The sequence below is a fragment of the Mesoplodon bidens genome, assembly GCF_964165515.1.
Source record: "Mesoplodon bidens genome assembly, chromosome: 9".
Taxonomy (NCBI): domain Eukaryota; kingdom Metazoa; phylum Chordata; class Mammalia; order Artiodactyla; family Ziphiidae; genus Mesoplodon; species Mesoplodon bidens.
In genome coordinates this window covers 9,556,699-9,572,191 of record NC_138166.1, presented here as the reverse complement: position 1 = coordinate 9,572,191, position 15,493 = coordinate 9,556,699, and the positions used below count along the sequence as shown (strand labels likewise).

The window sequence follows — 15,493 nt, the reverse complement described above, 5'->3', positions numbered from 1 at the left end:
TATTAATCATTCTATAATATTTGGATATTTCTTGGCATAGAACTGAATGCTTATATTGTAATTTAATTTAGAAGTCCATGTATTTCTAAAGAGACCTGAAATTTACCTTTTTTCAACTCTTAAAATTATTTATCAAATAATGTTTATCAGAACAGATTACAAGAAATTTTATCATAATTAGAAGAATGGGGAAATGATCAGATAACTATCTAAGTGGTTAGAAAATTATCTAGCATATTTATCAGGAAAGATAATATGTAATTACACTGTATTAACTTTGAAATTTATTGTTATTGCTATTTACAGGTTCAGGTTCATGTCGCTTTAGTTATTCAGACCCTTGCATCATTGTGTCATATGCCAAGAATAATACTGTGGACTGGATTCAGCTTGAGAAAATTAGGTTTGTTATCATTTAAAGTATCTTCATAAATTTTGATGTAGGTGGATTTCTGCTTCCCTGTTTACCTTCATTCTACCACTGGCTTTATTCCTCATGGTTAAAAGTACTCTGGTTGTTAATTATGCTGAATTACATTGATGCACATATTATTACCTGCTCTGTTTGAACAAGGTATTGTTAAAAGTGTCATTTTCCATTCAATACTTACCACTGTCAGTAGTAGCTATAACAAACTATTTATTTTGGGTAAAAGTACATTTAAGATAGTAACGTTTCTGATGGAATTCTCCACAAAATAACATCACCACCCATCTCTTTAGGTGGCCTGGCTGTGGCCTGGTTTATAGGCCTAGGAATATATCAGATTACCACCTAAATTCCTTCCAGTCTGTGATGATAATGAGTTAATAGCCTTTTGGATCTAATCTCTAGTTCTGTCATTTTCCTTCTAACTTCCCTAAGGCCAGTTCTAAAATTCTATTATCATAATTGTGATGCAACTTGTAATCATTTATTACATTTTCTTTATTTAAAAAAAATCCCTTCGAAAAAAGAAAATTAGGTTGATGCTTAAAGAGGGAGAAGCTCATTCAGGTTGAAAATATTTGATTAAATTTAGCAAAACTCAAACTATGTTAACTATTTCTGTGTAGTTTAAATCATAAAATAAAATTCAAAATGGGTGCTTAATTTCAGATATGGTGAGGTATTTAAAGGAAAAAATACCTTGAAATTTTATTAAGTGGTTATTCTGATCAGTTTAGTTCTTAAATTAGCATGACTCACGTAGAACATTTTCCATCAGTTCTGTGACAGTTTTCTTTTTTCTCACGCTATTTTCCTTACCATTTTTCCATATTGAAAGAATTGTGATTTATTTCAGGGAGAAGAATAAATATTAGGTTCTTAGTCTTTAATATTAAACCAATCTGTCCAAAGTTTCTAGTAGTATTTCAAATAAAAATAAAAGTCTCACACGTTCAAGCTCTAGTCTAACCAAAAACTGAGAAAAATGATTCTAACTCATGGATTTTAATAGATTGTCTCCCTCTGTGGCAGGATAAGATATTATTTATAGACACCTGGTACAAGCCAAGCTCTGACATTCTGTGCCAGTTGCCAATTTTATAACAGAGCATTTTGCTCTTCCTTCTAATTTCTAGTAGTTATTATGAAAATGCATTCATATTAAATACTGATTTATATAAATGGCTTTAAGCAAAGCAGCATAAGTATTGGAAGTTTTACTCATGCCTCCATTTTTTCTCTAATAGTTATACACCATAGTTTAGATAAATTGTAGTGCCGTTTCTTGCTGAATGCTCAGCTACATGGTTTTGATATGACAGATAGTGAGTGTACACATTTAATTACAAGATATAAAGATCACACTCAGCTGATTCCATTTATTTTTCACTAAATGAGACTTTCAATTTTAGTCCAGGCACCAAACTATCATACTCATTTAATGCAAATTTACCATTAATGATCAGAGTGGACATATTTTCAATCACTTCCTAAAACTAAAATGTAGTATCTTCATTAGTTTAAATTCCTTTTGAAGTTAAAAACATAGTCATCATTAAATATTTTAAAGGAAAGGGGAATTGATTACCCCCAAAGGTAAGGTACACCATTCATAACCTACACAGACAGTTCTACGGATTTCTATGTGCTTCATTGGTGAGTGAAAAATATGGCTTTTCTCTAGTCCTTTCAAAGCTAATTTATAGTAAGCCCTGGGTACTACTGGTTTGTATTTTAGTACTACTTTTAATCTTGGCTAAAGCCATCATTTTTACTGTAGCAGATTTCTACTTTGGTAGAATAAAATGTTTAATAAAAATATTATATAGAAAAGGACCTAGATGTAACAGATGTAATATAAAAATCATGTTAAATTATATCATGTTTTTAAAGACTGGTCTGCATGGAATTCTAAAGAATTCTAAATGAGGGCATTTAATTCTCATGGCAAATCTGACATTTTCAAAACAAAAATGTATCTGGTTACTGGAAATAAAATAACTATTACATAAAGACTGATTATGAAACATATAGCATACAATGATCTCTAATAGATGCAAAATTTCAAAGTAAGAATTAAAATTAAGATAATTTTATAGTTTTTCTTTTTTTCTTCTCAGTATCAAAAAATATATGGTTTTATTTTTATTTATTTTTTAAAGCGCTTTTATTTATTTTATTTATTTATTTTGGCCTCGCGGCATGCGGGATCTTAGTTCACCGACCAGGGATTGAACGTGTGCCCCCTGCAATGGAGGCACAGAGTCTTAACTACTGGACCACCAGGGAAGTCCCAAGTATATGGTTTTAGATTGAGTGTCTACCATTCACAAAAAACTGTGCTGGATACACTTTGATTTTTTACAGGAGCCATGGCAATTGTGTACCATTTTCTCTTCAATTATCCCTTTACTGGCTTGCCTGAATATGCTTACTGCCTGCCTTGTGTTAAACATAAAGCTCATTAAGACAGTTAATATTTAAACTTTCATCACTCAATACGAACATCTTAATAATCAGCATGTATTAAAAGATTTAAGGGGTATGGGATTGTAAGTATTTAATCTGTAATGAGTACAATATTTTTAAGATAAGAAAACCACAGTCTTAATAAAGAAACAAAGAGGATCTATAAGAAAAGCAAAGTGGACACTGTTGAACTTTATTGTGACACCAATTCTCGTCTCTCCAGAGCCCCTTCCAATGTCAGCACAATCATCCATATCCTCTACCTTCCTGAAGACGCCAAAGGGGAGAACGTCCAGTTTCAGTGGAAGCAGGAAAATGTCCGAGTAGGTGAAGTATATGAAGCCTGCTGGGCTTTAGATAACGTCCTGGTCATCAACTCAGCTCACAGACAAGTTGTTTTAGAAGATAATCTGGATCCAATAGACACGGGCAACTGGCTTTTCTTCCCAGGAGCTACAGTAAAGGTTTGATCTCTCTTTTGTTCCTTCTCCTCTCCTCTCAAACCTAAAGCTCAGTAAACCAAATTGTACAAAGATGACAGTTTTACTAAAGCCACTCTTAAAAGAATAGGTAATATTACTTTACCCTCCCTTGTAAGCATGGAAAATCATTCATTTATTCATCCCTTTAACAAGTATTTATGAGAATCCATGGTGCCATGTACTGGGCTGAACCTAGAGAATATAAACACAAAAAGGCAGATATGTCTCTTCCCTTCATTGGCTGTCAGTTTAGTGGGGGAGTTAGACATGTCAACATGCATGTGCAAAATGGCATCATTGTTGATTTGCTGGGAAAGTTTAGAGTGCTGTGGAAATACAACATACAGTACCAAATCCAGACTTGAGGGATTAGGAAGACTATCCAAGAGAATAGGGATACAAGCAGAGAATGAAAGCTAATTTCAAATTGGCCAGGAGGGAGAAATAGTGTTTCTAGAATCATAAATCACATACATAAAGGCTGGAAGGTGATAGCACAAAGCAGAGGCCTTGGACAATGTTCCAAATACTTGTCTAATAGATTTTGAGTTGAGACTTGTGATAAAGTCTGAAGATATGGCCAGTGATGAAACCTTAAGGCTCTTGAAAGCTGCTGTAGGGTTTGAACTTTATCCTGAAGTTGATAGGGAGTCACTGAAGTACTCTGAATAAGAGTCAGATAATTAGATCTGAGTTTTGAAATATCCCTTCGAGGATGGAGGAGAGAATGGAAGGGAGAGAGTGCATACAGGAAAACCAAATAGAAGGCTGCAAACAGTAGTCCGATGGGCGATCACATTGACCAGAAGTAGGGGAGAGATGATGGGAAAATATGGATGGATTCAGGGATTTTTAGGAGGAAATGGAGAAGATTGGGGACTGACTGAGATGATGATGGAGTGGGAGATGTCAAGGGCAAGGTTTGGGCATCATTGTTTCAACAACAATGCCATTTGTTGAAACAGGAAACAGGAAGAGGAACAGGATTACAGGAGCTGAATTCACCTTGGACATGTTGATTTTGATAATCCTGGGGGCAGGCAAGAAGAAGCATCTGGTGGGAGGTTAGATGTATGGATCAGGAACTCAGAGGAAGATCCAAAATTGGCAATTATCAACCTTTTGAATGAAAATTGAAATCATGAGCTTGTCTGTCCAGAGAGTGTGTAGAGTAAGAAATTGTGTCTAGGCAATATTTAAAAATACCATTAGACCCTCAACTGGGCTCTCTCAAGTTTCCAGTATATACAAATAAAGTACAGATGCAGATTGGAGAATTTTTTAAAATGTGACTCACTGGTACAAAAAAAATCCTGTGCTGCATGGGGGTGAGGTCACAGGAGGAGTCCCAAGCAAAATATAAAGATCTAAGATGCTCATCTCCTTCTAATAATTTATTTGAATTCTAGAAACATGGTTCAAAATGGTTCCAGATTATTTAGAAAACCTTCACCTTTTCAGGAAACTCCCCTGACACAATAACTTGTTGCTTAACAAATCAAACTCTAGGTGTTTTGTTTTAAGTTGATGAAATTACACCAGTTGACTAGCATTAGGAACAGGCATCATCTTTGCTCAGCATGAGAAAACACCCAGGAAACCTTATAGAAATTTGTTTTGACAAAGACTCTAAAACTTTGGTTCCTTTAAAGAGAGTCCATGGATGCCTTTCATATGGGTATGGAAAAGAACCTTTGTAAGGATATCCCATGTCATATCCCACTACTACTTGATTAAGAGAAGGATTTCTGTTGTCACTGTTCAGCATTGGCAAGAAGAAACCCAGGAAACACATGGAGACCTCAGGGCCTGGGATTCACATCCTTTTCCCGTGATAATCATTGGTGATTATTTGGTCTCAGTTCCCTTTATTATATAAATGTACTTTTTGTGCCTTGTTTTGTATATATTATACTAATTATATGTTTTGTACTCATTATACTAATCTAATTAGCTTTTTGGTGCCTTAATGCACTGTACTTTGGTACCACCCATGATAAAAATGCATGAAGTGTGGTTTTGCTTCATAGTAATGGTTACTTAAATTACAACTTTGTGTGGAGTATACTTTTGCTTTGTGGTCTCTCATCTTACTCATAAGCTTACTAATCACACGTTTGAGACTTGCCTAGTTACTTAGGCCTACTAAGAAAAAAGTCATTGTAGTACCAGGGTCTTTGGCTATCAGGTAGAAACTTTTCTCTGATGTTTCTTTTTTTTAAAAATTAATTCATTTATTTGGCTTCATCAGGTCGTAGTTGCGGCATGAAGGATCTTTCGTTGTGGCAGGAGGGCTCTTCGTTGCAATGCGCAGGTTTCTCTCTAGTTGTGGCGTGTGGGCTCAGTAGTTGTGGCTTACGGACTCTCTAGTTGTGGCACACGGGCTCTAGAGCGTGCAGGCTCAGTAGTTGTGGTGTGCAGGCTTAGTTGGCCCACGGCATGTGGGATCTTAGTTCCCCGACCAGGGATCGAACCCACGTCCCCTGCATTGGAAGGTGGATTCTTAACCACTGGGCCACCAGGGAAGTCCCTCTGATATTTCTTTTTAAAATTTCAAATAAGTGCAATGATAAAATCTAAGAGTTTGTCATTTTAACTCATTTGCATGACCAACCTTTTGCTTTTTGGCTCAAACATCTAAGCATGAAAAAATTGCTTTTGCCAAGTGATCTGGAGTTCTAGAAATAAAAATTGTTCATTTAAATTGTATGCAATTTCTCCACCAAATATTGTTCCTTTACTGGGTGGCCTTTGAGATGAAAACTGAATACAACCAATTAGAAGGCATATCTCGATGTTCCCATTGGTCATAGGACATGTTTTGAACATTGCTTTATTTTGGACTTTTTAGTTTTGAGGGTGTTTGTTTGTTCAACCTATACATTATCTTTTCTATATTCATTAAAACTCTCCAAGATGTTTACATCTTAACTAAATCGAAGATCAAGTCTAACAGCAATCAAGAAAGTGTGCATCATTACAAAGTAGAGTTTATTCAAGGAAAAGTGTCCAAGCACAGATAGGATACCCTTTGGTTAAATAATAATAGCTGGGCTTCCCTGGTGGCACAGTGGTTGAGAGTCCGCCTGCCGATGCAGGGAACACGGGTTTGTGCCCCGGTCCGGGAAGATCCCACATGCCGCGGAGCGGCTGGGCCCGTGAGCCATGGCTGCTGAGCCTGCGCATCCGGAGCCTGTGCTCCGCGACGGGAGAGGCCACAGCAGTGAGAGGCCTGCGTACCGCAAAAAATAATAATAATAATAATAGCTACTTTTTTTTTTAATTGCTCTGAACGTGAACGATTTCCTCATTTATTTATTTGGCTGCGTTGGGTCTTCATTGCTGCACGCGGGCTTTCTCTAGTTGCGGCGAGCGGGGGCTACTCTTCATTGTGATGCGCAGACTTCTCATTGCAGTGGCTTCTCTTGTTGTGAAGCACGGGCTCTAGGTGTGTGGGTTTCAGTAGTTGTGGCTCGCGGGCTCTAGAGAGCAGGCTCAGTAGTTGTGGCACAGGGGCTCAGTTGCTCCCCGGCATGTGGGATCTTCCCAGACCAGGGATCGAACCTGTGTCCCCTGCATTGGCAGGCAGATTCTGTGCCACCTGGGAAGTCCGAACAGCTACTTTTTATCGTTCACTTATTATTCTAGGGACTTGCTATTCCAGATGTGTGTGTGAGATTATATATAATCTCATATAGTTGATCTTTATAAACCTATAAAAATGTGCTCTATTAGCCCCATTTTACAGATGTGGAAAGTGGACATGGGGGTGTTGAGTAACTTGTCCAGAATGCCCCTTTTCCAGTGGCAGAGCCAGGGTTCAAATACAGGAATCCGACTTCAGAACTCTTGCTCTCAGCTCCACGTATCTTTGCTCTTACAAGTAGTAAATATAAACTGACATGCCCCCTATTGGTCCTGTGTTTCTTCCCATCATCTATTTGTTAATTTATCTGCCTATTTTCTTCACCATCACTCCGGCTATAGGCTGAAAGCTTCTTGTTTTTCTCGTATTTCTTGATCTTGCTCCAGCTTTATTCCATTTGTACTACATATTCCTTTCTCTGGTGACAGATTTTGATACATCAGAATTTAGTAAGTTCAGGCCAAGCACTGGTTGCTTCCTTTTCTTCCACACTACAACAGCTGATATTATTTTCACAATCATAGTTACTGGTCCACCACTGCTGACCTAAAGTGAACTTAAGGAGAAAGGAGTATTAAAATATTTTCCATATGGAGGTAGGAGGCATTTGCAGTAACCTATAGGGAAGGTGAAATAGAGTGAGAACAGGGGGACACTAAAGAAAGGGAAATCAACAGTCTTATGGTAGCAGACTTCCTGTGACGAGGATGTTGGAGCCAAGGATCATACAAAGGGATGCCACTGACAAAAAGTGACACGGTCATTCCTTAAAAGAAATGACGTCATGCACCCTCCATACTCAAGACCATTGATGGCTTCCTGTGTAGGCCTAGAGGAGACAAGCCAAACTCCCTAACATATAATTCAAGGCGATTTCCAATCTCGGCCCAGCCTAACTTTTCATCCTCATCTCCTGCTTCCCTGTGCACCAGCCTCACAAACACAACACAGAATTTCACACTCCCACCCCTTCAGACATGCTTTTCCACCTTTCTTTTTTCTATGCCTAGTCATCCCCCAGCGTCTTTCAGGGCCCAGTTCAGATGTCATTGTCTGGGTGAAGTTTTGCATAGTTAACATCTGGCTCCTCTCTGTGCTGCTATAACCATGAGATTGAATAAGCAGGACTTGAGGTTGGAGACTGGCTACAAAAAAACATTCTTTCTTCCTCACTAGTGACCATTCACTTTCACTCAGACAGCTTTTTTAATCTCTATCCTTTTTGCACAAACCTAAGGCAGGTCCCAAGACTACTGTTAGACCAAAAAAGCAATCAAGCACTTTAGTCCCCAGCCTCCGTTCCATAACAAATACCACACAGTTCACCGTAATAATGCAAACTCCAAGCTTCGCCCATAGCTTCTCCTCTCCTCCAGCTTAGGTCTGCTGAGTAGGGACAGAGATAGAGGTCAGCTCCTTCTCCCTCCTCGCTAACCGCCATGAGTTTTAGCCTCTGAACCATCCAGGGCTGGGTCAGGAGGCAGGAGAAGAATCAAGAGGCAGACGCTGTAAGCTGGAATTATTGATCCCTTGGTCTGGCAAGTGATCGAAGCTGGCTTTCTCTTGGTTCTACCAAAAAGCTCTTTGGAAATGCCCCTACTTTTCACCAGAACTGGGAATTTCTCACCTGTAGCTCCCCAATGCATCTCTCAGGTCATGTCTACTTCCACTCCTAGCCACTGGGCCTCTGACCCATGACCTCAGCCTCTTTCTGCTAAGGGCTCCTTGCCCCTCCAGGAAGACCTTGGGGGCATGATCTTAGACAAACCAGACTGCCTCTTGTGTGCATGGGCCTGATTCTAGTCTATGGTAAACATTCACCTTGAATCCATCATTGGAAGAAGAGAAGTTAATTACTTTGAAGTGCAGCCCTCTTGTTACCCAGCTACCTGCCAGGCAGCCCCAGGCACTAGTCTAAGCCTTTAGAGCATCCCTTCCAAGGGGTGTTCTTAAAGTCCTGAGCACCAGGCTTGAGGCAAGGGGAAGGTACCCTCCTCCCCTGACAAGGGCATGGGTGTGACCCACAGTTCACTAACAACCCTCTCTAAAGGAATCATGTCTCTGCTTTCCGGCTGCCTACATACTTCAGCTTCAGGCTTGTGTGCCCTCAATTTGAGTAAGTGGCTAAGCCGTTTTACCGCCTCTTTTGCTAAGTCCTTATAATTGGTCCATCACCTCTCTTTGGAAAGTGGAGCAGTTGCTACCTATTTTCTTGGCACCTTAACCAAATCCAACACTAAACTAGTTCCATTTCAACATTCTGTTATGCCGTAAATATACATCTATGAGAGTGTTTACAACATTGCTTTGTAGTTTTGTTTCTGTCTCCCTGGTCAGCGTGTTAGCTTCGTAAGCTCAGGAACTGTTTCTACCATTTTGGAATCTCCAGTGTTGGTACATGATACATTGTGCTAATTGAATGAATGAAAAGCTGAAAAAAATATCAAGATCTAGTTTGTGGGGAAAGAAAATAAATTTTATATTCAGCGATGACATGCAGGCAGCTAAAAATATTGTGAATGGGACTGGATATAGCACAACTGTTAAGAAAATGGGCTTAACTGGGTTCAAATCTTGGTTTCACAGTTTATTAGCCATGTGGTTTTGGGCAAGTTATTTAACCTCTTGGTTCCTTGGTGTCCTCACCTGTAACAGGGATAGTAGTAGTATCCATCTCATGTTGTGATAATTAAATAAGAAGATACATGTAAAACCCTTAGAGCAGTGCCTGGCATATATAAAGGGCTAATAAGTATGTGTCCTCTTCATTGACAACTTTGAGAACAAATAAACTCTACAGGGAAGTGAATATGGAGAAAAATATGTAAAAGGCAAAGGATTGAGCTGGTAGCTACAATGGGGGGAGATATGATAGAAAAAATACAAAACTCACAAATTATGTCATCCTTATATCATTTAAATAATATCAAAATCAAATGCAGTAAATTGATTAGGTTGGACACAAGTGTTGCCAGTAGGTGTAACTTTGGCAATCAAAATAAGAAATAGTTTCCACTGGAATTAAGTTGAAATGACATTCATGTAATTATAATATTAATAGTAGTTTTCTTTATTAGCAACAAGTGATTTTTTAAGTGCTACCATTCATAAAATAAGGTAATAGAGAGTAGTGAGTATGTAAACTGTCCAGTTGATGTTGAAAATAATGTTTGAGGGTGGCAGGTCAAATAGGAAATATAAAAATGAGTCACTGACATTCATAGTACATATTCCTCCTTATCTTCTTCAGATGGTTTTTTCAATTTCTTTGGTACTATTTAATTCATTTCATCTGAGCCTGTCCTTGTGTATCTCAAGTAGGCCAGAACGATAGAAGACCAAATGGAGTAATTAACTTAAGGAGTTATGTGATCTGGAGAACTGCAATTATAGGTCACCAGTTTAAATCTGCCCTGGGCTGGTAGAAGGCCATTACCATCTGTTGGCTCTTTAGTAATTAATATGAAGTAGATGGCTAACAGTATCGACTTTTAATGTAGAACCCGACCTTATGTTTGTTGCACTTTTTTATTTGTATTGGTAAGCTGAAGAGGACTGTAAGAGGTTACAGAATTAATATGTTCTTCCTAGACAGCCGTCTGTGTTTCTCCTCCATTCTCTTTACAAGGTCATGGCCTTGCCTGACTCAGCTTCCAGTGTTTTTCCAGAGAACCTGCCCATGTGGAAGAAAAGGGGCACCACATTCTTATCGTGCTTCTAATTACCATCATAATTTTTTTATTTCCCATGAATCCCTAAGCAGGCCTCTGTTCACAACCAAATAGGTGGGGGTCTGAATGCCAATAAATCTAGTACGGCAAGTCAGAAAGCTAGCCAGAGCACCAGCCTCATTAGCAATCTCCACAGCAAGTCCATTGTGGACTCAGCAAGGCAAGGAGCCTGAACCCACTTGATAGTGAAACATCTGCCTTAATTATTAGTTACGATGGTATTTCCTTCTTTTACAGAATATTGCATCCTTTTTTAAAATGACTTTTGTATACAATTTCTAAACTAATCAAGAATTATTTGTGTCAGTTGTGTCTATTCTAAAGATACGGAATATACTCTGTTAGTCCATCATTTGCAGTTGCTAGAATTGGCTGTTGCTGCCACAGCTGCCATCCCCTGACAGCACGGCTCTCTATCAGATGGCTGTGGGTGTTTTGCCACATTTAATAGTGGGAGGCACGTTCTTCCTGCCTGAAATGGGGGAATGATTAATCTCAGGGTAACTTCTGGTGCTCCAACTGTTTGCAAATGGTCTTGGTTTTGTCATCAAGGTTTAAGGGAAATGAATGTTTTAGCCCCTTCCATTTAAGACATATTGAATCAAGAATCAATGTTTCACCTTGGGTAGGATTCTCATATCCACCTCCACTGAGTAGCGTGGATACTGGATAATAAATAATAATAATAACAACCATAATTATAAGTAGTAGTAGCAGCAGCAGAAGTAGTAATGGTGACATTTCATGAATCATCTGTAGGTGCCAGCACTATGAGGAAGGCCTTATCCTCCAAGTTTTATATCTGTAGTAGGGGAACATTGCATGTCTGTGAAGGCCCTGAGTACTTAGTGCTTAATTGTCCTTAGTCATTCTTGAAACATCTGGACAAATCCATCAAAGTCATCTCTTCCCAACTCCTCAAAAACACATCCTGCAATCTGAAAACGTCCTTAATTTCAAGTTCAAAGAAAAACACTACATGTAAGATTTTAAAGGGTCAGCCTGGAGCTGCTACAGCTACCTGCTTTCTGTAACTCACCCTTAGAGAGAAGAGCTGCAAAGGTCAGGAAAGTACTCAGAGGAGAACCCAGGAGCAAATGATTTGGACAGAGCTATGAGCAGATTTTTTCTTTTTTGTTTTTTTCTGTTTTCTTCATCTTTCAATAGTACCCAATGAAGCAGAATTTCCAGATGGATCAATATGCCATGGAGGTAAATATTGGTCAAGCAGCTGCTTCATTTTGTTTGTTTGTTCACCCCCATCTTTGGTGGCAGCCACAATTTGTATTTTGAAAGCAGAAATCATCCACAACTCCTTGATATCTGTATGTGTGTGAGAGAGAGAGAGAAAGAGAGCACACTTGGCTCACTCACTGTTAATAAATGTTTATATCTGCTCAGCTAGCCTGGTTACCCTCAGCTTGCAAAGGTATAAATCACTGGCTTCTGTCAACTCTGGAATTGACCCACAGATTAAGTGCAGATCACTAGGAGATATGTGCCATTCCTCGTATTTTTTATTTTTAAGGAATCTTCCCACTCTGATTGCTGTGCCTGCACCTGCCAATCTTTTTCTGTTTATTACCCTAGTTCATTGTATGGATAGCAAAGAATTCCAGATTACTCCTTTTACACTTTTATGTCAACTTGTGTTGAGAAGTAGATCAGTACTAAATGTCACAGATTCTGTTGTGAAGGTTTGTCCTTTAGAATAGGCTGCGCTCAAATGTATTTAAAAGAAATTTTCTTAAAAAGTAAATTATTAAATTTTGCAGATGTGTGCCAAGGGTTGGGAGTAACTAAGTATACAGAATTTAGAAGTATTTCTACTTCCAGTTAGACTGCTTCCTCTCTCCTCCATTTACTGTTGATAAATATCCAATGATAGTATCAATTTTCCTAGTTGAACAAACACCAAAAGGCCCTAATGAAGACAACAGCCATCAGGTGAATCAACAACCCACTAAGGAGAAGAATTAAGTCAGAGCAAGAGAGTCTATTAATTTTCTTATAGCTCTTGTACATTATGCATTTGCCAAATTCCTTGTCCCAGTGAACACTAGGCAGATCTCCAGTCCTGAATAAAAATTGGAGCTTTCATTCTGGAATTCTGCTGTCACCTGTCTAATACTATTGCCACAAACTGTGGAATCATTAATGGAGAATAAAGGTTATAATATCCAAATTATGAAAAAAATGTATATTTATTTGTCTGAAAATGTAGTCTTAACACAAGTCGAGGCTAGTGAAGAAAGTCAAAGACAAATGGTGAAAGGGATGATCACATTCAAAGCAGAATTTATTTTTAAATGTGCTCTTTGGGAATATAATCCCCTGGCAGAGCAGTATCTGCCTACTATAATGCCTAACTTGTCTTCCATGAATTGGGCAACCCAGAAAAAGGTTTCAAAAATCCATTCAGTGATTTTCCTTTTTAGAATGTAAGGACAAACAGGAAGAAATCAGATATGCTTTCCAGAAATGTGCTTTGCAAATCGCTGTACTGGAAACTATCTGGTCTGTAACTTGAGGGATTTGAGTACCGGCTTTCTAATGAGGATAAACCTGAGCTCAGTAAGACTTGTGGCGAGACCATGTTCCCACGTCTTTTTCCATTAAGAATCGGAATGTTACCTATGATTTTCTGGCCAGATTCCAGCTTGGTTAATTGCATGCTGTCTCTGTAAATTCCCTTTGCTTGGGATGTTCTTCACTTTGGATTGCATTGCTCTTATTGTCATGTTTCCCCCAAGAGGTGGTTACATGATATTGTAGAATGAGCCAGAATATATTTTAAGCTAATAAGAGTACTTTGGGGATGAAGGGTTAAACGTAAGTAGTGTGCTTTTCACAATTTCCCCCCAATGCGGCCTATTTGTACAGTAATTAATGTGGAATAGCATTAGTGAAACATGGAATTGAGCCAAATCACCATGACAAGAGTGGCAGTAACACAGAAACAAATAATTTCAATAAATTCTGCTAAAAATAACCATTCAAACAAATCCCCAGAGCCTCCTTGACTATGCACCCTTTTCTTGTTTGTTTATGGTCTGAAGCTGACACATTTAATCACTAATTAAGTTAATACATTATTCAATGTGAAATTTATTTTATTCTGTCTGAACATCCAAAACATAGTAACATTACCCATCATCTTTGTACTTAGCACAGCACATAGCCCAATTATTTGTATAGCGGCACTCATTAAGGTAAAGTTTTTTTAAATAAATGAATGAAGATAGGGGACGAAAGAAGGAAGGGAATTAGCATTTACTGATTTCCTAAGATTCATCAGTCTTTAGAATAAGCATGTTACTTAACACTATCTCATCTAATCCTCACAATTGCCCCATTTCACAGATGAAAATATAGAGGCTCAGAGAGGTTAAGTGGCTTCTCCAAGATCAAACAGCTTTGATTTTCAAAGCCAACTACGTTGTATTATAAAGCCCCAGCCCTTTTGTTCCTCAGTATCTTGCAGCCTCCCACATTGTGCCTGGCATTTTTGGCCTTAATTTGAGGAGCCCAGTCTGAAAACTTCAGATGCTGTGAAAGTTAAGTTGATCCCTACAGACAAGATTAACAACTGCCCTATGGAATTTTACATTGTTATTCTTCCTCTCATTACTCCAATTCAAATCTGTCACTATTGCCATTTTAGAGTTGTCATAACTATTGCCAAATAATTACACACTTGTTACAAAATATACCATGAATTGAATCTTTATGAATCGTAGTACAAGGTGGTTCAAATGCTTAATGAACCCATAAAATAATGAGAAAGAAACACTTTTTAAGCTCCCTAAAATTTGCTCACTGTGGTTGAATCTATTGTGTTGACTAGAGAAAATGCACTTCAGCCCTCCTGCACCTGGACTGTGTTTATAGCCAAGTTTTCAGTTTTTTAACTGGCATTAAATTACCTAGAAATTGAATGTGTGGAAAATGACAGAAATTCATTTCACCTCATGAGAGAAATCATTCTCTTCCTATTTTTTTTATAAGCATGAAAGTCTGTACCATTAAAGACCATTGAACCAGGTTGTAGGAAATATATATATATTTCTCTATGATAATAGCTATAGCATGGTGAAAGGCTTAGGAAACACAATGATTTGTAGGCTGTAGGTCAGTCCATTTCTAGTCACTCAGTCATACATACCAGTTTAATCCAGAAACTCCTATACCAATATATTTTATTTCCAACCAGTGGCTAATTTATGGCTCTGCCAACAATGCCATTTTAATTAATTTTATTCATCTTATTTCTCTTTCCTCTGCTCCTCATATCTCAACTGTTATGCGTTGCCTAGATTTTAATTTAAAAACCTCTCCTCTCTAAGGAGCAATCTGAAGTGGCAAAAATAATCACTTAAAATATTACAGTCATTGAAAAATTGGCTGTGGTGGAAGCCGTGCATTTTCAATTTTCCTACAAATGATGTTTTAGATCCTTTTAAAGTGTGCTTTGTATCTGAATTGTCTGCCACCAGCCAGCTTGGCTATCAAAAATGGTCTTCCAGCTGGGTGGGCTGAGTGACAACTCCTTAATGGAGGAAATGGATGGCTCTCTGCTCATGTGGAGGGGAAGGCATACCAGGCAGATTTCATTCCATCTGCCACCAGCTCTCTGCAAGCTGGCATTGCCCAAATGCCCAATATACTCATTCCAACTAAAAGGATATCGTCAAAACTAAATTGTAAGGCTACAGATGTCTGAAAGAATCATCAG

General features: G+C 38.3%; 1 protein-coding gene across 1 annotated transcript in view; it reads left to right on the top strand.

The window, feature by feature from the left end:
• Nucleotides 1-15,493, top strand: part of RELN (reelin) — a 532,619-nt gene that overhangs the window by 304,834 nt on the left and 212,292 nt on the right. Inside the window, exons 9-10 of the mRNA XM_081244879.1 lie at nucleotides 307-403; nucleotides 3,123-3,363. Coding sequence (XP_081101005.1) covers nucleotides 307-403; nucleotides 3,123-3,363 — 338 coding nt within the window. The remainder of the gene's footprint in view (nucleotides 1-306; nucleotides 404-3,122; nucleotides 3,364-15,493) is intronic.